Here is a 22,441-nt window from a genome sequence, read left to right as displayed (position 1 = left end):
AACCAGCCAAGTTAGAGAGGCTGTAAAAGGCAAGGAAGCTTCCTTCCGTAAATGGAAGTCTTGCCCTATGAGGAGAATAAAAAGGAACATATAAACTGTGGCAAAAGAAATGTAAGAAGGTGATACGGGAGGCCAAGAGAGACTATGAGGAACACATGGCCAGCAGCATTAAGGGGAATAATAAAAGCTTCTTCAAATATGTTAGAAACAGGAAACCCGCCAGAGAAGCAGTTGGGCCTCTGGATGGTGAGGGAGGAAAGGGGAAATAAAAGGAGACTTAGAGATGGCAGAGAAATTGAATGAGTTCTTTGCATCTGTCTTCACGGCAGAAGACCTCAGGCAGATACCGCTGCCTGAATGGTCCCTCCTGACCAAGGAATTAAGTCAGATAGAAGTTAAAAGAGAAGATGTTTCAGACCTCATTGATAAATTAAAGATCAATAAGTCACCGGGCCCTGATGGCATCCACCCAAGAGTTATTAAGGAATTGAAGAATGAAGTTGCTGATCTCTTGACTAAAATATGCAACTTGTCCCTCAAAATGGCCACGGTGCCAGAGGATTGGAGGATAGCAAATGTCACGCCGATCTTTAAAAAGGGAAAGAGGGGGGACCCGGGAAACTATAGGCCGGTCAGCCTAACATCTGTACCGGGTAAGATGGTGGAATGCCTCATCAAAGATAGAATCTCAAAACACATAGACGAACAAGGCTTGCTGAGGGAGAATCAGCATAGCTTCTGTAAGGATAAGTCTTGCCTCACGAACCTTATAGAATTTTTTGAAAAGGCCAACAGGCATGTGGATGCAGGAGAACCCGTGGACATTATATATCTGGACTTTCAGAAGGCATTTGACACGGTCCCTCACCAAAGGCTACTGAAAAAACTCCACAGTCAGGGAATTAGAGGGCAGGTCCTCTCATGGATTGAGAACTGGTTGAAGTCCAGGAAACAGAGAGTGGGTGTCAATGGGCAATTTTCACAATGGAGAGAGTTGAAAAGTAGTGTGCCCCAAGGATCTGTCCTGGGACTGGTGCTCTTCAACCTCTTCATAAATGACCTGGAGACAGGGTTGAGCAGTGAAGTGGCTAAGTTTGCAGACAACACCAAACTTTTCTGAGTGGTGAAGACCAGAAGTGATTGTGAGGAGCTCCAGAAGGATCTCTCCAAACTGGCAGAATGGGCAGCAAAATGGCAGATGTGTTTCAATGTAAGTAAGTGTAAAGTAATGCACATTGGGGCAAAAAATCAAAACTTCACATTCAGGCTAATGGGTTCTGAGCTGTCTGTGACAGATCAAGAGAGAGATCTTGGGGTGGTGGTGGACAAGTTGATGAAAGTGTCGACCTAATGTGCAGCAGCAGTGAAGAAGGCCAATTCTATGCTGGGGATCATTAGAAAAGGTATTGAGAACAAAACAGCTAATATTATAATGCCGTTGTACAAATCGATAGTAAGGCCACACCTGGAGTATTGTGTCCAGTTCTGGTCGCCGCATCTCAAAAAGGATATAGTGGAAATGGAAAAGGTGCAAAAGAGAGTGACTAAGATGATTACGGGGCTGGGGTACCTTCCTTATGAGGAAAGGCTACGGCGTTTGGGCCTCTTCAGCCTAGAAAAGAGACGCTTGAGGGGGGACATGATTGAGACATACAAAATTATGCAGGGGATGGACAGAGTGGATAGAGAAATGCTCTTTACACTCTCACATAATACCAGAACCAGGGGACATCCACTAAAATTGAGTGTTGGGAGGGTTAGGACTGACAAAAGAAAATATTTCTTTACTCAGCATATGGTTGGTCTGTGGAATTCCTTGCCGCAGGATGTGATAATGGCATCTGGCCTGAATGCCTTTAAAAGTGGATTAGACAAGTTTCTGGAGGAAAAATCCATTATGGGTTACAAGCCATGATGTGTATGTGCAACCTCCTGATTTTAGAAATAGGCTATGTCAGATGCAAAGGAGGGCACCAGGATGAGGTCTCTTGATATCAGGTGTGCTCCCTGGGGCATTTGGTGGGCCGCTGTGAGATGCAGGAAGCTCGACTAGATAGGCCTATGGCCTGATCCAGTGGGGCTGTTCATATGTTCTAATGCAACTGAAGCACAGCTCTGGCCTCGTCCAGAAGGCATTCTGAGGGGAGGCCACACGCAACCTCTGCGGCCCTCAGAATGACTTCTAAGACCTCAGAGAGGCCTTTGAACATCACTTCTAGTTTTCAGAGAAAACCGAAACTGACGTTTAAAGGCTTTATAAGGTCTTTGAAGGGCCTCAGAAGTTATTCTGAGGGCTGTGGAGGCTGCACGCAACCTCCCCAGCCCTCAGAATGCTCTTCGGACACAACTGGTTCTCTGCTCCAGTTGGGTTCAGAAGGTTAAAGGTGCCAAATCAGCAGATTTCATTACCCACAGATTTCAGTATCCACGGGGGGGGGGGGGTGTCCAAGAACGGATCCCTTGAAAATACTGAGGCACCACCTATATATGTAAGTACAGGCGTACTTACAGCTCTGTTCCGGTCACATTCAGAGGTCTACAGGTCACCCCTGATTGAGGCTCAACGCAGTAGTTCTGCATTGAGCCAAATCTGCAAATGAAAAATCAGCAGATGATCAGATGCAACCTGTACATAATGAAGAGATCTTGGGGATGAGGCCCAAGTCAAACATAAAATTCATTTATGTTTCATATACCCCTTACATACAGACACTGAAGGTAATTCTATACAATATTTTAAAATAATTTTTGAATGAAACAAGGTTTGTGCATGAAACACAGTTTGTGCTTTTATTTCTTTAGGCAAAAACGTTTCTTAAAAAGTCATGTTGCCATTGAAAAAGTGCGGTATTTCAGAATTCCAGATAAGGGATGCCCTGAACTGAATGTTAATGAGTGTTAAGCCACAATTGATCATCTACTTACTAATATACACCAAATCTTGATTCTTCCAGAATGAATATACATATATTTGAACATTTCTGTCATTCTTTCAAAAGATAATTATTTTAGAAAAATACAGAGCAGTGTCCATCCCTATATCCCAAGACCTCTGGCCCCTGAGACAGCACAATTAAATGCTATCTCCTCTTTACCCAGTGGCATCCTTGCTGTCGCCAGTTTCACTGCTCCCTAAATTATCCTGAATAAATAACAAAGTAAATATGAAGTGCTGTGAGTTGCACATGTAGAAGAGTGGAGCCGGCCTGTTCACCAGGCAGACTGAACAGTAAAGGAAAGGTCTTCACCAGGTGCTGAAACACCAATAGTGAGGGGGCCAAATTAGCCTTCAAAGCCAGGGAGGTCCACAACCTGGGAACTGCAGTTTACTATGCAAAGGTGGGCACATGACTGTCCCTCAGGCTCGGCTCTAATTACGGAGGAGGTGCTGGTGGCTTCACGCCCCCTTCAAAATGGACCCTCCGCAGGAGAAGGAATGGTGATGCAAAGCCATTGTAGCAAGCGCTCCTTCCCCAGGGAGAACCCAGAAGTGGCATCACAACATCATGTGACATTGTGAATCACTGCCCTGGGTAATGGGATAGTGTGTTCCGGCTCTGATCCAAGGAAGGGTTGGGACAGACCCTGATGTAAATTTTTTTCAATTTTACCCTAACAAAAGAAATTCCTGACTGGATTGAGTTATTGTATCCTGGTATGGCTAAAAGGGTTGGAAACACCCCCACACTTTATGTTCATTTTAATGCCAAATATTTGTTTTTAAATTCTAATAAATTATTTTCTTCAAAAATATGAATTTAAAATCATGCCACGCTGTATATAATTGGTTGGTTACATATGGTTTGTGCATGTTATAAAAAGTTTACACGTTACAGACACCATTCCAAAGAATATGCTGCTTGGACCTCAAATCAGTCTAATCACATGCAACTCATCAACCCATTGTTTTTCATCTGTCCTCCAATCCCTGTGTTCCATTACCTCTTGCAAGACCCACTGTATTATGAACATTTTCCTGGGCAAATTAGTGCTAACCTAGCAATGAGAAAGTCTGGTCAAAACATGTTTCATTTATTTATGGTATCTCCTTTTCTCATCTGATGATTTCAAAGACTGAGTCATGAGTTCAATTAGGTGCCGCCTGTCATAAGAACATCAGTACATAAGAAGAGCTCCACTGAATCAGGCCAAAGGACCATCTAGGTCCAGCTTCCTCTTATCTCACAGTGGCCCACCAGATGCCTCAGAGAGCGCACAAGACAACAATATACCTGTGATCCTGGTGCCAGTCCCTTGCGCCTGGCATTCTGAGGTAGCCTACTTCTAAAACCAAGAAGTTGCACATAACTGTCGTGGCTTGTAACCTGTGATGAACTTTTCCTCCAGAAATCTGTCCTATCCCCTTTTCTAGTGTTTCTCAACATTTGTCCTTCACTGTACCACTTCATATGAATCACCTATTCAAAGTACCACTGGAAGTAACTGGCAATGACATTGTTGTCATTTACTTCTGCATTGGGAGGCCAGATGCGACATGGCAAACATCAAAAAGAGGCTCAGGATGGATAGGAGGGCTTTTTCAAGTACCGAAAAGCATGCTTTGGAGCTCTGCCTGGCAAGCCGAGTGGAGTGTCATCCCACTGTTTGTTATGTTGCATTCCTGGTCTTGCTGCCAGAGACCTGCAAGTACCACCAGACACCACCTCAAGTACCAGTGGTGGTACCCATACCACTGGTTGAGAAACACTGATCTAGGCCAGATGCCATCACCAGATTCTGTGGCAAAGAGTTCCACAGGCTATACAAGCTGAGTAAATAAATATGTTTTTTTGTGTGCTCTAACTCTCCCAACACTTAATTTTAGTGGATGTCCCCTGGTTCTGGTATTGTGTGAGAGGGAAACACAAATGACTTAGCAATCGCTTCCACTATGCTGGCATGCAAAAATATTCATGCCTTCCTGTGTTTGTGTTGTGCATGTTCAAAGCAGCTAAACAGCTTGAGGACCTTAAGCCCATGATCAAATGCCGTTCGTGAGTCTGCTTCCTGGGCCATGAATTGCCATGCAAATATTAGTAGCCAATCATCCACCATAAAGAGTTAATATCAAGATGGTTAGAAAGCAAAGAGGGAAAGACCTCTGTCCAGCCTGGGCCTTTTTGCTAATCTGTGCAGCCTTCACTTTCCACAATGCAATGCATTTGGAAAAAGTGTTTTGTTTTTGGGTGATGCTGCTTGCCAAGTATTTTAAACTGACACCAGATGACTAATGACAGTGCTGGAATGCGCTGTTCTCAGTAGAATAGAGCCCTTTACAGACCTAGGATTTTCCTGGGGTCCAGCTTCTGTCTGTTCAGGGGGCTGGTGCCATACAGCAGTGAATGATGTTCAGAGTGAACCAGCTGTATTTCTTCCAGACTGGCTTTTCGACCTCGGATCCGCTGAAAGAAAGCAGCAGAGGTCTACAATATTCCACTGATAATATATATGGGGGGAAAAAATAAAGACACATCCAAAGTAACATTTAATAGGATTAATAATGGACAGTAATTGCATCATCCTGGAATGTGACACTGATTTGTTTAATATTATTTAAGCAAGTAAAAGCAGGGATGGTTTTTAACAAATGCATTGATTTCACGGTAAATGAAATACATTAGAATAACGTAGCCAGAAATAAATGGACCCTTTGTTGGTTTTATTCTTTTTTTTCCCCATGCAAACCAATAAAGATAATACAGAAAAAGGAGCATAGTTTTTAATTAGCAATTAAGCACCCAGAATATTTGCACAAAAAGACCTTTTTGCTGGCACTACCAAACTTGTTGACATATCTTCAGAACTAGATGTAGACCATTTCTGGCCCACCTGCTCTATGAGTGCCACAGATGACACGTATAGAAGGTTACTTACAGCACAATCTATACATATTTACTCAAAAATAAGTGCCATGGTGTTCAGTGGGGCTTGTGCTTAGATAAATGTGCATAAATTGCAGCTGTACTTTTATATGCCTAGACAAGACCAGAAGTTTATGTGCTAGCTTAGGAATCTCACTGTTTCTGAGCCTGCTCTACCTCACAAGGTTGTTGTGGGGGAAGAGAACCATGTACATTGACCTGAGCTGTGTAGAAGTAGGGCAGGATAAAAGTGTGATCCATAATCCTTTTTCTGCACATAGTGCAGTACTGTTATAAATCAAGAATCTACTTCTGCTCATTCTGTTTAAAACAGTGAAGACTTTAATAATCTGGTCAAATAAATATTCTATTCTTTTCATTTTAGTAACAGAATTCCAGCTTCTTGGGTCCCCCAAAAGCAAAGTGCCTTTGCAGACCCCATAGTCGTGGTGGCAGGGGAGTCACTGTGGCACCCCTGGACACAACACTGGGAGAACTGCATTATAGATAAAGGAAGATCTTGATGATGGTGACCAGCGCAGTTACCAAAGAGCACCCTGTGTCATGACTAAGGTCAACTGCCCCAAAACCTTTGCAGGAGCTTTGTGGTCATGACTGGTGAGCTGGTGTCCACCATCCTTTTTCACCAAGGGGTTGACCATAGGCTCTTTCATGGCCCTGGGCCTTTGGCCAGTGCTGTGATTTACCAATACTTGATATCATCCCTGAGTGACATCATTTCCTGATGTCTTCCTGGTAATGTGTGCTTTTCTGTCTTTTGGGGTTGCTTACCAGCGGGCTTTGCCCAACTGGACTTCAAGATCATTTAAATCAATCTCTGGTAATAAAACCTTTAATGTTTTTTTCTGTTGTATTAGCCAGAAAGAAACTACCATCACAGAGATTTATGCTGTACTCTTCACCAGTGTTTCAGTACTAACTTTACTTGTTTTTGAAGGCCAATAAAAATTTAAGGAAATAGACTATTTTTCTGTGATTGTCCTAACACAGTGAATTGAATTTGGGCTCCCCATTCCCTTGAATGAGCAGAATAATTTCCAAAGACTTGGATTAAGTTGCAAAGTGGTCTCCAAAGGAAGGAGTGGAAACCTCTTTTATTTATTTATTTATTTATTTTAGCAATTTAAAACTGGAAGATATCCACAACTGGGGAAGGCTCTTGTTTTAAAAACACCTTTATTAGCAGGAGCTGATTGCAGTTGGGGATGGCCATCCATTTTGCTATTCTTACTGAAACTCGTTCAGCTGCCCTTGAATTTCTTTGGACACCTGAAAAGGGAACCCCTTTCTCCTTAATTCCCACTGAATTCAACTTTAGGAAAAATTGTAGTGGCATCCAGGGTTGACCTGTCCCAGCCACAGAGGTCTTGGGCTAACCTTGGTGGCACCACTCATGTCACTGGAATTAGTTTCCAAACAGTGCACCCTACAGGCCATCACGGTTACAGGCCAACATGATGGAGTATTAAATCGCTGATTTCTTCAAACCCCTCCCAGCCCTGGATGAGAATATGTAGAAGACCAATGTCTGCCTGAGACACCCTTGCATAAAAGCAAGGATGCAATGTTATTTTGTGGAGACAATCAACTTCATAATTGTCCTTTGGGGACTGATAAAAACACTGGTCTTCATGCGTCAGGTGATTGATAATGTTCTCTCATTCTCCTAAAAGTTATATGTATTTTCTTGAAGGAAGGGAAAAGGGATGTGGTGCGATGTAAATGTTTTTCCTGGAATGCACTTCAGATGACTGCATCGCAAATCAACGAAGAAGCCCCAGGTGGCTGGTACTGTGGAAGACCCCTCCACATCCACCAAGGGTCGTGCATACTGTAGAAAAAGCTAATTAAAATATTTAAGAGGTTGGGGTAAATTAGTCATCGTAGCACTTATGTCTATTAACCCAGACACTCTGAAGTACTATAAACCTCCAGGTTTAAGGGGAGAAAGAACAATAATGAGTCTGTTTTCCTTCAAAAGAACTTTGCAATGATTTGCAGCTCAATCCAAAATGTGTTTACCCTGAAGTAAGCCCCACTGAGTTCAGTGGGTCTTCCTTGCTGATAAGTATGCTTAGGGATTGCAGCTGAAATCAAAGTTATGTTTAAAAACATATTCATATGCTGTGGGTTTCAGATCCTGGAATAAGGGAATGGCAAAGGCTAAGTGCAAGCATTTATCCTATTAGAAATTCAGACCAAAAAATGTACCATACTGTGACATCTAAACATTTATCAGAATTCTTATGGCCTGAGTATTCTTAGGGATACACGAAAAGACAAATGGAACAGAAATGTGTGTGTGGGGGGGGGAGTGCCATGTGCACAAGCTGTTTGCACACACATGAATAGTTGAGTCTTACTATTAGGAGTAGCACATGACTGTAGGGCGGTGGGGAGGCTAGCACGTTACAGTGCAATCTAATCTACAGTGCATGTCTACTCAAAACTAAGTCCCAGGAAAGTATATCTAGCACTGCAGCCCTAGTCAAGCCTTTCCTTTCCCAGTACACGTGCTTCAGCTGCTCAGTGACAGTAGAGATTGCTACGATTATGGTTCACAGAGAAATAAAGAAAGAGGAAAGGCAAATGATCAGTAAATAAGGCTCTTGGCCACTTATGAACAGGGCTTCCAACTTTGATGGAAGCGATTCTTGGAAACTTTTTTCCCCCAGCGTGATATACTTTTGGAAATCAAGCAGCAATGCTTTTTAACATTTAGGGCATCAGAGTAGATGTTACCAGAAAATGCAGCTGTAGTATTCTGCCCAAGATGGAAAAGTAGCAGCTTCACTACAAGCTCCTTAACCACATGGCTTTCTGATATTTTCTGGAAACTCTCCACACCAGTATCATACATCCATAGTATGATACAAGATACAGTGGATCCATATAGAAAGCATACAGTCTTCTAAGTGATAGCCCCCTTGCTAACAAACCATCAAGTGGAAGTGATTTTTTGTGGCTTCCACAGTGAAGACCATAGTGCAGTGATTTTCAACCTTTTTCGTCTCATGACACACTGACAAGGAACTAAAATTGTCAAGGCACACCATCAGTTTTTGGAAAATTGACAAGGCACACCTTGCTGTTGGTGGGGGGCTTATATCCCTAATGGTCCTATTAATAAATGACTCTCCACCAAACTCCAGCGGCACACCTGGGGACCATTCACGGCACACCAGTGTGCCATGGCACAGTGGTTGAAAATGGCTGCCATAATGTGTCAATTGGCTCTGAGAGCTAACTTGCCACCCATGCAAAGGGTGGTTGGCGGAACTAGATGAGATGGGAAATGAAACAAAGGCTGCAATCCTAACCCACTTTCCAGCACTGACATAAGAGCAATGCAGCTCCGAAGGAAGGGAATAAACATTCCCTTACTTTGAGGAGGCCTCTGTGGGTGCCACCCAACTGCAGGATGAAGCACACATCCAACAGGCACAGCTATGTCAGTGCTGGAAAGTGGGTTAGGATTGCGCCCAAAGTCAGTAGCATAGGCATGTGTGTTGGTTATTTTGTATGAATGGGTCATAGAGGGTGCAAGAGGAGCAGAATAACATTCACAACCCAATCCTAAACCATGCTCATGGTAGGATGGTAGGAGGGCCTCATGGTAGGATGGTAGGAAAAAATTAACTTCAGCTATTGTTTGCAAAGTAGTATGAGCACAACAGTCCTTGTCATATTGTATTAGTAGCATGAAAGTACATGACATCATCATTTCCAGGACTATCTGCCCTGTGGTCTCAGAAAGTACAAAGGAAGGATCTGTAGCTCAAACCAAAAACATGTGGTTTTGAATTTAGAAGATCCCCAGTTCAGTCCCTGCCATGGCCAGGGAGGGTGGAAAAGACCCCTGTTTATTCTGCCAGTCAAGGAATAGGCAATACTGACCTCGATGGACTACTGGTCTGACTCAGCATAAGGGAACTTCATGCATTCCCAGATAATTACATTACTAATATTAAATTTCCCTGTTAACTGGTTAAGAGGCACTTTTTCAAGTGGGTGCTCCTCTTTTTAGCAGGGGGAGAGAAAATGGCCCTCCTCACCCCAGCAGTGTCTTCTCTAGTGGCTGTCTGCTGGTGTTGCATCTTTTTAGATTGTGAGCCCTTTTGGGACAGGGAGCCATTAGTTATTGGATTTTTTCTGTAAACTGCTTTGTGAACTTTTTGTCGGAAAATGATATATAAACACTACTACTACTACTACTACTACTACTACTACTACTACTACTAATAATAATAATAATAATAATAATAATAATAATACTGACATCTGTAATACAAGCAGCATATTTTGATTTTGATTACCTCACACTTATTTAGTAACCCACTTTCTTGCAGTCTGGACCAGATGCTCTGTATTCTTCCAGCATGCTCAGGGTGGTTGGTGTAGTTGCCACACATACACTGGTGTTTCAGCATTAGCGTATCATATGCAACACCTTCACGACAAAGACAATATAATAAGAAAAGCAAAACCAAAGCATACTCTGCATAATTATTTAGTTACATTGCAATCCTTGGCATGTCTACTCAGAAGTAAGTTCCACTGTGGTCAATGGGATTTACTCTCAGGAATGTATGTATAGGATTGTAGCCTTAGGCCCCAACCAACCTTCCAGTGCTGACGCAGCTGCAGTGCAGCCCCGAGGTAAGGGAACAAACATTCCCTTACCTTGAAGAGGTCTTCATGACTGTCCCTCCCACCGCAGCATGCAGCGCACTCCCTGTGGGCATGGCTGCATCAGTGCTGGAAAGTAGGACAGGATCGGACCCTTAGGATGCAATCGAAACTCCATGTTGAGCCAGCATAGGCCCCCTGCACTGGCTTCTGAGTGTCGCAAACATGCCATGATGATGCACATTTGCATTGACTTGGGAGTTGGCTGGGCTAATGTGGAGGCCCATGCTGGCTCTCCAGGGTTGGATCCAGTCCCTGTGCCAGCTGGATGAGGTCAGTTTGCACCAGGCGGTCCAGGGGGTGAGAGAGGGTGATGAGAAGGCATTCTGGGTGGGGAGAGGGCGATGGTGGAATTGGAGGTGGATCAGGCCCGAGAGGGGAGTAAGATCAGTGGCAGCAGTTCAGGCTGAATCCTAACCCCTACTCCCAGCCAAGCAGCCTTATCTGAGCTGCTTGTATTTGCACTAGGTAAATAGCTGATGCTGATCTGCCATAGGGCAGGCTGGAGTTTGACATGGGATAAGGGGAAAAAAAAATCCCCTTACTCCGCGGTGAGCTCCAGCAGCTTCCTAACCCACATTGGATACAGAGCAGGCCACTGGTGCCTGCCTGTGCTGGCGCAGGTTAGGACTGAGTGACTTACTTGACTTCATATGCCCACCTTATTCCAAAGGCTCCTGGGACTATTATTCAAAGTTTCAGAACAGATCAGATGTAATATGCAAAATATGAGCAACTGAGTTGCCAAAGAAGTCACAGAGGATGTGTAGTCTGTTGGGCAAATGAGAGTATACTGTGATGTTACTGATTTAAAGACATATGACTTTTTTGGCTATGTTGATGAGCCAGTTAGGATTGTATGTCTGAGCCAGCCCATCTGTCACACATTTAGGGATATCTACAAGCCCATCCCAATCCCCATCCCAGCATGCCTTCTTGATGCTTTTAATCACAAATCATGATGGTGTCATACAAACTTCTCCCTGATAGGTGGTCTAAATATCAGTTTAAACTAGTATTTAAATTGTATGAAAGCGAGGTTTAGACATGCACCTGTTAAGTGCAGTTAGAAGAAGTTGAAAGATATACCAGAAAGGGTACTTTGCCTGTTTGGAGAAGAGATATTATGAACCATTCAAGATATTATAGGAGGCACTCTTTATTTATAGCACATTTAGTAATTCCTAAACAATCTGAGAAATTATGGAAGACAGCAAACTTTGGTGGTCAGGCTTTTAGCAGATGCATTAGAAAAAGAATTGGAAATGTACGTATATAAACCTACTAACATTTATTTAAATTTATTTAAAACAATCTGTGGACAAATGGTGTGGGAAAATAGGTGGCTATTATTGGGTGTAAATTAATTGCATAACTTAAAGGAGTCAGGTTAATAATCATGTTTAATTAATCTGGTTAATTAATCCTTTATTAAAAGGTTATAATGCTATAGCTAATGTCAGGAAAGACTGGAAGAATTTATTGGAATGGGAAATAGCCAAGTTAGAACGAGCATGTACAGTTCTTGTCAATATTGTAAAGATCATGTCTGTGTATCAAACAGTGTAGTGTCTTTCTTTGTGTGCATGCATTCTGTATGTTTTATTTAAATGTATTAAAAATGAATTAAAGTAACCACACAGTTACTTCAGAAATATGTAGAATGTATCTACTGAAAGCAAATGAAATCACTGTTTGATGTGGAGTAGCCCTATTAATTGATGTCTGCCAAGGAAATTACCAAAATAAAACTGAACACATTCAAAGTAAGGAATATAATGTAGGTTTCTCTGTTTTAGGGCCCAATCCTATGGGCTTTGAGCTCTGGAGCTGAGCTCCAGCACCAGTTGTTGTAAACATGCCGTAAAGCAAGTTTATGGCACCCAAAGTGTAAGGACTGCCAGTGTCTGCCCACCACCAGTCAGCTGTGAGCTCAGCACTGGACAGATACTACCCAGAGCAAGGGAAGAGCTCTGGGTGGCATTAAGGTCTTTTGGGCTGGGGGGAGGGGAAGGCGGGGGAGAAGAACAGGGGCCAGAGGGGGTGGGACTAGTGGAGCCCTGGTCTGCCATATCCTATCCTCTGTGTTGGGCTGCAAAGCCTGACACAGAGGTTCTCAAACCTGCGCTGGCAAAATAGCCAGTGTATACTTAAGAAGCCTCATTGTGGGGCCTGCAGCCTTCCTCAAGAAAAGAGGACAAAAGTTCCCTTCCCCCGAGGAGACCTCTCGCAGCCTCAGCAGTGGCACTGGAGACAGCAGTAGCTGTTTTGGCACTGCCGTAGCAACTGTTACCCTGCACATGCCCGATCTCATCTGATCTCGGAAGCTAAGCAGGGTCAGGCCTGGTTAGTACTTGGATGGGAGACCACCTTGGAATACCAGGTGCTGTAGGCTTATACCATAGTCTTTCGAGACTGAAGGTTGCCAACCAACCAACCAACAGCTGGTGGTGGCACCAGAAATAGGATTGGGCTGCCCTTCCTCATTGAGAGTACTGATCCAAAATGCCTATTTCAGTTTCACAACTATTTTCTGTTGAAAATGGAAGGGTTTTTTTCTACTATTTTCTATGGGGGAGATTATCTTTTGGGGGGGAGGTGGAAGGGTAAAAGTTACAGAGCTCTTGAAGCTTTGTTGAACTTCTGGTGGTTTTCTCAAGATGCCTTGCTCCGAGGGGAATTTTAAAAAGATGATCACCATTAATGGAGAAAGGAAAGACATGCTGCAAACAGAACTGGAGGTGCATTGCACATTGCCTAAGTCCCACATGGATGCATTCCTCTGTTCCTCTCTTACCACACCACCATGCATGCACATAAAAGGAACAGTGTACAGAAATATCTCCAAATGTTTTCTCCACTCCTGAAAATGTTTTCTCTCAAAAAAGTTTTCTACCCCCCAAAGAGAAAAACTAGAAAAAACACAGGGAAAAAATTCAGATCAGCACTAATTACCCATAATTTCAGAGTGACTTCTGCTTAATCAAAATATAAATGGTGGTGGTATTGTGCCAACTATTTTAAAAGGCCGTACAATAGTTAATTGGGGACACCAGAGATCCAAGCAGGACCTGAGACAAATAACTTTCCCTCCCCATTGCTGAACCCTGTGGTTACTTGACCAAAAGGCACTTTTCATAGACCCAGAGTACTTTTCTTTCTTATCATCAATCAATATCAATATAAAATATATCAATACCACCATTTATTTGGAGGAAAAGACAGGATATAAATCATTGAGATAAATAAATAAAGAGCAGTTCTGCCTGGACTAACTTTGGGTTATGTTTAAGATGGGAGTGTTAGCATGAAACGTGCTGTTATTTCCCCTTTCCAAAATCTAACATGCTGGGCAAAGTTCCCCTCATGAACTTTGTCTCTTCAGTGCCCCTCCCTCTCAGCATTTTTCTCTCATGCTGCCACTGGCCATAGTTGGCAACATGGCCAACACTGGCTTTTAAATTCATACTCCTTGCGTTTAATTAGGAATTTAGATATACATACAAAGCTGCAGCACCTGGAATAATACAGGTGATTGTGCTCAAAAAAGACCGACCACCTCAGATCTCTTATAAGTTTTTTGCCGATTGAAAGATGCTAATATGTTCATTTTATAAAACAGAATAAAATGCCCTAATGTGACTTGTATGCCTACAAAATTCAGTGGAACTTGGAAACAAATTCCCTTTTCAGTGTGCACAAGGTGGCATCCCTGGATTTGTTTGTGAAACTAGGAATTAATTCAGCTCCAAGTGAGCAAATGCAGTGATCTGAGGCTTTGTTGGAAATGTTCAACTCAACCTTTTGCCGTGGTAAGATCTCAGCTCTCCCAGCGGCATAATGTACTAATGAAGAAGATTCCTGGGTTGGAAATGAAATCTGAATGTGCTTTTTCATTCCCTTCAAACATCTAAATTGATTTAGGATGTGCAAAGCATTCACTTCTGCAGCTGTGGGTCACCCAGCACGTGTGCTACAGTGAGTACCACAACATAGCAACAGAGCGGCCTACTAAAAATAGACTGTAGGATTCCCTAACACAATCCAGCCAATATTACCCTACCCCCACCTCCTCACCCAAAAAGAAAAGGCAAGAGAGAAGATACAACTGTTTTGAATTGCCGACTGCTGTGGAATGTTAGTGGAAGATCATTATTTGGTCTGGAATGTTGTCTTCATTCAAGCCAATGGCAAAAAAAAATTCCCTGCTGAAACTGGATGGGCCAAGATTTGAACGTGCCATTTCTCCTTCTGCAAACACTTTTTTAGAGGTAGAGCTTCCTCTAAATTGCTGTAGTGTGAATTCCACATGCCCAGCCTGGTCGTATATTTTCATAAAATCACAGATGGCTGGGTTGTTCCCATAGCAGAAGGACAACCCACAATCCAAAATCAGCCAATGCATTATTTGAGAACAACTCAAAATTATAACGTAGAAAAGCAGCAAGCTTTCAAAATCTGAAAAAAATTCTGCATCAGGGAGATAGTGAGCAAAGGGATGGGTGGAGGAAGAGAAATGGAAAATGAAGAGGGAGGGTACAGCCACTTTTTGGTTCTTTTCTAAGCAGTTCTAGGTGTGCATTCAAACAGGCTCACACCTTTCAGAGGTGGATTCAAGTCAGCAAGAAACCTCAGACCTTAGTACTTAGATTTTACAAACTGCTGAGGTCCCTCCAATATACCTCCTTCCCCTCCTGCTGTCCTTTTACCATCTTAATTTTGAAGAATGCTGCAGAATTTGAAAGCTTTTGGGGGGGGGGGCTTGGTCTTAAATAATAAAGCATTGCCTGTCCTTGGATTGTGGGTTTTAACGTGTCACTCTACAATCCTGAAGGCTCACAGTGGGTGAGCTTTCTTGGAAAATGTAATTAAAATATAAAGCTAAAATATCCCATGAGTCCCTCTAGCCAACAGATATTTTGTCTCACTTTCAGAAAAGTTATTGGACTGTGTGTGGTGTCAGAAATTACTCTCATAACCACTTTGTCCATTCTGGCAATCCACTTATTTCTTCAGCCCTGATGACATCCTGCCCACATTTTTTGGTTCTTGATACAAACTGTTTGTGACGGTTCTGAGACATGTTCAAAACACCACTGAACACAGTGGATGGGACTAGGTGATTCTTTCCCATTTGACCAACTGCACTAGATTAAAGATGTGCATGTTCATGCCATGCACATGTCTTTGCTCCTGGGAGAGTGGCCTGGGAATGAAAGGATATGCACATACCATGACCACATATGTCTTTAATCCTGTGGTCAGTCCAACAGGAAAAGTATCATCCAAATCAGCCTAGTATCATTCAATCAAAATGTTGGAGTTTTGTGGCAATGGTGAGTGCTGGGTTAGTGAGGAGTCCAGGGCAAAGCCCAGCACTAGCCTCCCACTGTCCTCACCCTGCTTGTGCCCTGGGTAGTGCCACTGGTTCTGAGGATCCAAGGGTCAACCTGGCCAGGTAGGTCCTCAGATAGGCATGAGCTTTCAGCAAGTGTCTAATCTTGCTGACCTCTAATGGGAAAGGCAGAATACTCAGCTGCAGTTAGAGTCCATGTTCTATGCCCCACACAATCATTTCAGAGGCAAAGGAAACCCAAGCTGGGTACATAGTGGAGTGTCAACATGTGACTATGTCTGCATTGTTCTAGCCATCACATGCCCAGCTCTGCACAGGAGTTATTCTTTGGCCTTCGGAGGTGGAATGGGGGAGGTAAGGCAGGATCCTGGTAGCAGCAAGTTGTGTCAGGATCTTATCTCCCTTCCCTCTCTCTTACTCTGCTCAGCAAAATAGCTGGATTAGATCCCAGGAGACCCATTAGGGAAGTGGAGACTTAACACAAGGTAAGGCAGAAATAAAAGTTCCTTTACCTCTGTAACTGCCTGTAACTGCCCCTCTGCCCCAGGATGCAGCATGTACAGCATTGGTAGAGTTGCATTGGCCCTCGGGGGAGTTGGTTAGGTTTGGACTCTAAGGTTTTTGATTCAACCCATTATATGCACTTCACTGCCTGGTGTTCAAAATACCATTGCATGGTATTCAAAATTAAGAGCTGTCTTGGGTCTCTTTGGGGAGAAAGGCTGGATATAAATGCAATCAAACAATCAATAAGAGGCTTTGTACAGCTCAGTATTACATACATATTTGGGAAAGGGGTGGGGAAGATAGCTGACACTTCACTTGACAAACTGTGGGATGCCAAAATAATGCCAACAATAAGATGGGATTTAAAACAAAATCTAAATGAGTCAATGTTGGTAGGTTTTATCATTATGGTCCTGTTCAAATGAGGATCAAAACAAATCCAAACCCATTTCAAATATCACCGTTCATCATGGATATTGTGCAGGGTTTGCAAAAAAAGTATCAACTTCCCATACACAATCTCCTCATTGTTATAGTCATAAATAAGTACCTTTAATGGCTGAGGTTTAATGAACTTTTACCTCCATTTGGATAAAAAAGAAAATGAGGGGATTTGGTAAGAACCTTGTTTTTGTTAAGTCTCCTTATAATTCAAAGATCATATGTGCCCAGCAGAACATCTTCCCCTCCAAGTGCCACAAGCCCATGCCATGCATTCTCTACCAATGATGGATCTCACTTTTCAATAACTGATCAGGTACCTTGTGGCTTGGTTTTGTTTGACTTTGTTTTTCATGGCAAAGAACACAACGTCTCTTACATCAGTGAATGCCATTCCTACAGGAAGCAAATAGCTGAGCTCAGAATTCTATATCTCAGTCATGCTACTTAGTGGTGGTCATGTTTCAACTTGTTGGTGGTCTGCATGCAACAGAACTGAGAATTCTTTTTTAAGGCAAAAAGCAATGAGAGAGAGAGAGATGAAAGAAAAAAGGAAAAGGACTGAAAAACACCCAGAATGCACCTGTTGCTGAACTGGCAGAGCCAGTCAACAGTATTAATTTATGAGTGTGTGAATGTTTTCCTTGCAGCTTATCAGCTGTACTTGTTGACTTACAACCAATTTAACATCATAAGGTCCAGTAGGACAGAGGAAAAACATGAATGCAGCTTCGAGAGGCATTTGTGGCATTTAAATCAATTGATCCAACATGAACCGTGCATTTATTCTGCCTATTAAAGTGGAGTCTTCGGGGAGTCCTACCAGTCATGAGGCTTTGGTGGATGGGCTGATCTACCACTGGGTGAGGTAATGCAGGCGTTGCTGGGGAAGACTGGGACTTGGCCACCGGCTGACGTCGATCTAATTGCGCCATGCCAACTGTAGCCATCTGAGCACGGTACATTTGCAACTGCTGGATACGCCGATGCTCCAGGATCTGCTGCTGACAGAAGGAGACACAGTAGAAGGAAACATGAGAAGGGATCAAGCGGAACACGGAGAGAAATGTGTCAACAAGTGAAGTTCATTAGGTCAACTTTCTAATAAACAGTGTGGACAAAGCCTCCACCTAAGACCTATTCAATAAATCTATCCAACAGATGTGTTCACAATGACCCTGCTTTGCTGCTCCGGTGTACATTCTGTATCCCCATAGGGTGCATGTGGGAGTAAACTCTGCTTGGCCTGCTTTCCCCAAAAAAACAGATCCTGGAAAAAGAAGCATTCAACAAGATCTCAATTGAAACCAAGTTACCTAAACCAGAGGTAGGCAGACTTGGAGGCTTTCAGAGTCTGCTACAGTTGTTGTTAGAACCTTGAGATCCACTAAATGGGGCCAAGTGAAAGACTGTGGTTGGGATAGAGCCAGATGCAAAATGATGAGTCAAGGGGTGAAGCCAATTATCCACTGCATTCTATGAACCATACACAGAGGTGGGAGAAAATTGTTTTCTTTTTTTTTTTCATGGATTTCGGTGTTTTCCAAATGAGAAGTGCAGAAAGTGGTGCTGTGTGTTTTTATTCAAAATTTACACTATAATTATAAATTATAATCCCTTTAAAAGTGTAGTAGGTAGGTGACATAGGTGGTATAGTGTCATCCGACAGAGCCATAGTGATTACCCATGCACCTCCCCATTAAATAATAAATAAAAATCAAAACAGTTTTTCAGGTTTTTGTTGTGCTTGTTTTTTACAAAATTAGAAGTGCAGAAAGTGGTGTTATGTGTTTTTATTTTGTTATCACCTTTTACTCCCACCTCTAACCATACATTGAGATAACCTGCACAGAGCTGTACATGTGAGCTACCATAGGTCAGGGTTTCTGACACCATTTTACATGTGGCTAGCACAGCTGTACAAAGGCCTAGTCAAGGAAACCAGTTAATGTTCCCATTTTACAGATGAGGAAAGGCTGAAAGATAAACAATTTAGGGCGCAATCCTAACCCACTTTTCAGCACCAACATAAGGACAATGCAGCTCCGAGGTAAAGGAACAAACATTTCCTTACTTTGAGGAGGCCTCCGTGACTGCAACGCAACTGCAGGATGCAAGACTTGTCCCATCTGCACAGCTATGCCAGTGCTGGAAAGTTAATTAGGATTTGGGCCTTAAACAAAGTTAGTCATAGCAGAGCAATATGTATAACTGCAGTTTTGCTTGTTATTGTTTAAACTGTTGATAATTGGAAATTGTTGTCTCCCTACTACAAGTTATCCCGAGATCTATCAGAAGATCCTGATCGACCTTCTGCCTGCCCCGATCTAAATGGAAGATACTTGCTACTGCCCAATATGGTGATAGCTTCAAGGAGATAAGATGAGGCACTGAGGATCAAAATGTATTCAAGTGATTGAATGGAGATAAAAGAATAATCTTTAGACTGAAGCAGTTCTTAGCCAAATTTTCTAGGGCAGGCAAATTTTCTAGACCCCTGCTCTAGGGCATCCTAATGCTGCTACCCTGAGCACCACATGTGCTTTATTAGTGCATGTGGAATTTTTGTCCATGCAGGCTGCCTTATCCATTTCAGCAGCAAGTCCTCACGCACAAGGGGAAATGTGCACAAAGACCTGCTTTTTCCACTGAAGCTGAGAATATTTCCACATCAACAATGTGATATATTGACCCAGTTCCAAGCTATTTTGGGAAAGTTCCTGACTGTGACTAAGGACACTTCTGAATATATGGCCCTGTGCACCCTCAGAGACTTCTAAAACTTGTCAAAAAAAATGAGAATTTTATGAAACAACACTTACTGTTGAAAAGACTTTAAATGGGAAACCCCTTCTTTATTCCAGGGCAACAGAATACAAGTGTTTATCTAGTGAAATGTTCTGTTAATAAATTGCATGCTATTCCAGCTTGCTAAGACATTTGTATTCTTCTACATGCTTGGGCTTCACTGACTCGCTTGCTGGGGTGTATCCAAATTATCAGACTACTTCTACAACATACAACTTAAAATGGAAAACACAGGGTCTAAGAAACTCTGATCACTAGAAACAAAATCCCTCACAACAGCAACCACTACAGAGAGCAAGCCCAAGCATACCTATTCTGACATGCAAGTTACAGTCAGTTCTCTTTATACGCAAATTCACTTATCTGCAAGGGGCAGAACTGCCACTTAACTCTCACATATGCAATTCCAGTCTCGTTACCCATAAATACTGTGCCAGTGCTCTTGAGTCAGGAAGGGGCTCAGTGCAGCTCTGAGTATGCAGATGGGGGAGAGAGGTTGTGTGAGGAGGAGGAGAAGCTAGAGTTGCCTCCTTATGAGCTGAAGGTAGGTTTGTCACCATGGGAGAGGGAGAGGAAGACGCCTATAAGTATACAGCAGAAAAAAACCTGTAAGTATACAGCAGAAAGGGTTACAGTAATTGCGCCTGGCCAATTATGCTCCTTTTTTTTTTTTTTTTTAGAAAGTTGTTTGGATTGGGTCAATTTTCTGCATCAAAAGGGCACTGATATTTGCCCAGGGAGAATCATTGGATGCAATTATGTTCACTTCCAGACTTCCCCCCCCCCCCATCTTGGGCACCATCTCAGAGACTCCAGCTGAACCTTCACCAGCCAGGTGATGATGAGAGGCTGATGATGATGAAGGCTACATGAGGGTAGCTACTGGGCTGGGGAAAAATCAGAGAAGGAGCCAAGATGTGGAGGAGGAGGAGGGCAGGTGAAGCAATCCCCTCCCCACTGCTGAACTCTGAGGCCTAGCAGTTGGGCCAGCAACTTTTAACAAGTCAAGGGATAGCCAGCATGGAAGAGAAAGTATCTTATGTTGGTGATGTTGGTGAGCCCTCACTATCACCCAGCCCCACACACCTCAAGTTAAGATTCAGGTTCATAAAGTTCATAGAATGTATGATGAAGAGGGTCCCCTGGAACCTAACCCCATTTTCCCCATAGGTTCAACAATTCAGTATCTGCTAATGTAGAGCCAAATCCTATCCCTCTTTCAAGCACTGATGCAGCCATGTCAATGAGGCATGTGATGCATCCTGCAGTGGGGAGGCAGAAACAGACGCCTTTTCAAGGTAATAGAACATTTGTTCCCTTATCTTGAGGCTGCATTGTGGCTCCATTGGAGCAGGAAAATTGGATAGGATCGGACCCTTAGTATCCACTAGGTTTTTCAGTAACCTAACCCTAGTGGATAATTAGAACCGTATGCGCTATTCACCCATTTACACGCGCCCTCGGCAGCAGGGAGTGGGAGAGAGCAAAGTTGAAGTGGCCGCTAGGAACATACTCTGAAAATAGGACAAACTGCAGGTGGCAAACTGGCGGAATCGAGTCATTCTCTGTGTACCCATTTCAGCAATCTTCAGATTGGGTGAGAGAGGCTTTCTGGCAGGCAGCCAGGAGCTTATCATGGTTTTCAGCATGATGTGATATAGTGACCAGCATTCATATTAGCATGGAGGAAAACCATTTCCAAAAACTCATGATAAAACCCTACACGTTAGTTACTCAAAGGTACCTAATGTGTGGTTATGGGTATACTCCGGGATTGCCAAACTGTGGCTTACGAGGCACATGTGGCTCTTGGATACCTAATATGTGGCTCACAGAAATACATTGGCTGACCTTCTTTTTGTGTCACATTTATTATAAAAGGTAAATTTAAAAATTTTTCAAGCTTTATCATTATTCACTGGGTATAAACCGAGAGTCCACTGGATTAAAACATTAGTTTAATGTTCATGATGAGTAAGTATTAAATGCATCTTAAATATTGCAGCTCTCAAACATCTCTCTTGCGGCACTCAAACATCTGAAATTTATCATATGTGGCTCTTGCGTTAAGCAAGTTTGGCCACCTCTGGGGTAGACAGATATCTAGGAAAAGACTAGAATTCTGCTTTGCAATACTAGTCATCATTTTGAGGGGCCACAAAAAGGAGAAGAATGGCGATTGGCAAGCCCATCACTCTGGTGTGAGCTTCATCTTGGTCTGGTGAGCCTATTCACTACTATGTGTAGTAAGTGAAGGCTCTCGCTGTTTTGTAGTAACCACATCACAGCTGGCAGTGATGCCTCCTGCAGGATCTCTACCAGCTTCAAAACTGTGGATATTGCAAGCCAGTAAAAGGTCCACGTTCTTTAACTAGTGAGGCTCTGCAGGAGAGGAGGCGATGTGCAGAGCATGGCCTCAACACTGGTTCTTTGAGCAGTGGAGGTGGCGAGGATGCACCGCATTGGAAATGAGCACGACCAAAGGATGGAAATTTTGAGCAGAGTGTACAAAAAGCAACTTTTTGTAGCATCAAGCTTCTCCCCTTATTTTTCTCCATCATGCTGCTGCAGTAGTAGAGCCAACCTGCTTTGGTTTACCTTGAAACAGTGTGTGCAAACCACACAATGTGCACCAATCTTTAAGAGAGATTTCTCTATCAACTTTCTAAACAAGAGAAGCTGAAAATGTGAATCTGTAAGTATCCTAAAGGAGGTGCATTTGCTAAAGCTGCACTGGATTCTCCACCCATCCCAGGTT

At 43.0% G+C, this 22,441-nt stretch overlaps 1 protein-coding gene and 1 pseudogene across 1 annotated transcript in view; one reads left to right on the top strand and one right to left on the bottom strand.

Moving 5' to 3' along the window:
* The window catches only part of HDAC9 (histone deacetylase 9), a 518,896-nt gene that overhangs the window by 144,854 nt on the left and 351,601 nt on the right, over positions 1-22,441 (bottom strand). The window contains exons 13-15 of the mRNA XM_066626951.1: positions 17,699-17,879; positions 10,199-10,332; positions 5,282-5,402 (exon numbers count right to left, since the gene is read on the bottom strand). Coding sequence (XP_066483048.1) covers positions 5,282-5,402; positions 10,199-10,332; positions 17,699-17,879 — 436 coding nt within the window. The remainder of the gene's footprint in view (positions 1-5,281; positions 5,403-10,198; positions 10,333-17,698; positions 17,880-22,441) is intronic.
* Positions 12,847-12,966, top strand: LOC136654763 (5S ribosomal RNA; annotated as a pseudogene).

Source organism: Tiliqua scincoides, chromosome 5 (genome assembly GCF_035046505.1).
Source record: "Tiliqua scincoides isolate rTilSci1 chromosome 5, rTilSci1.hap2, whole genome shotgun sequence".
Taxonomy (NCBI): domain Eukaryota; kingdom Metazoa; phylum Chordata; class Lepidosauria; order Squamata; family Scincidae; genus Tiliqua; species Tiliqua scincoides.
Note: the sequence above shows the minus strand (reverse complement) of the source record. Positions and strands in the feature narration are given on the sequence as shown.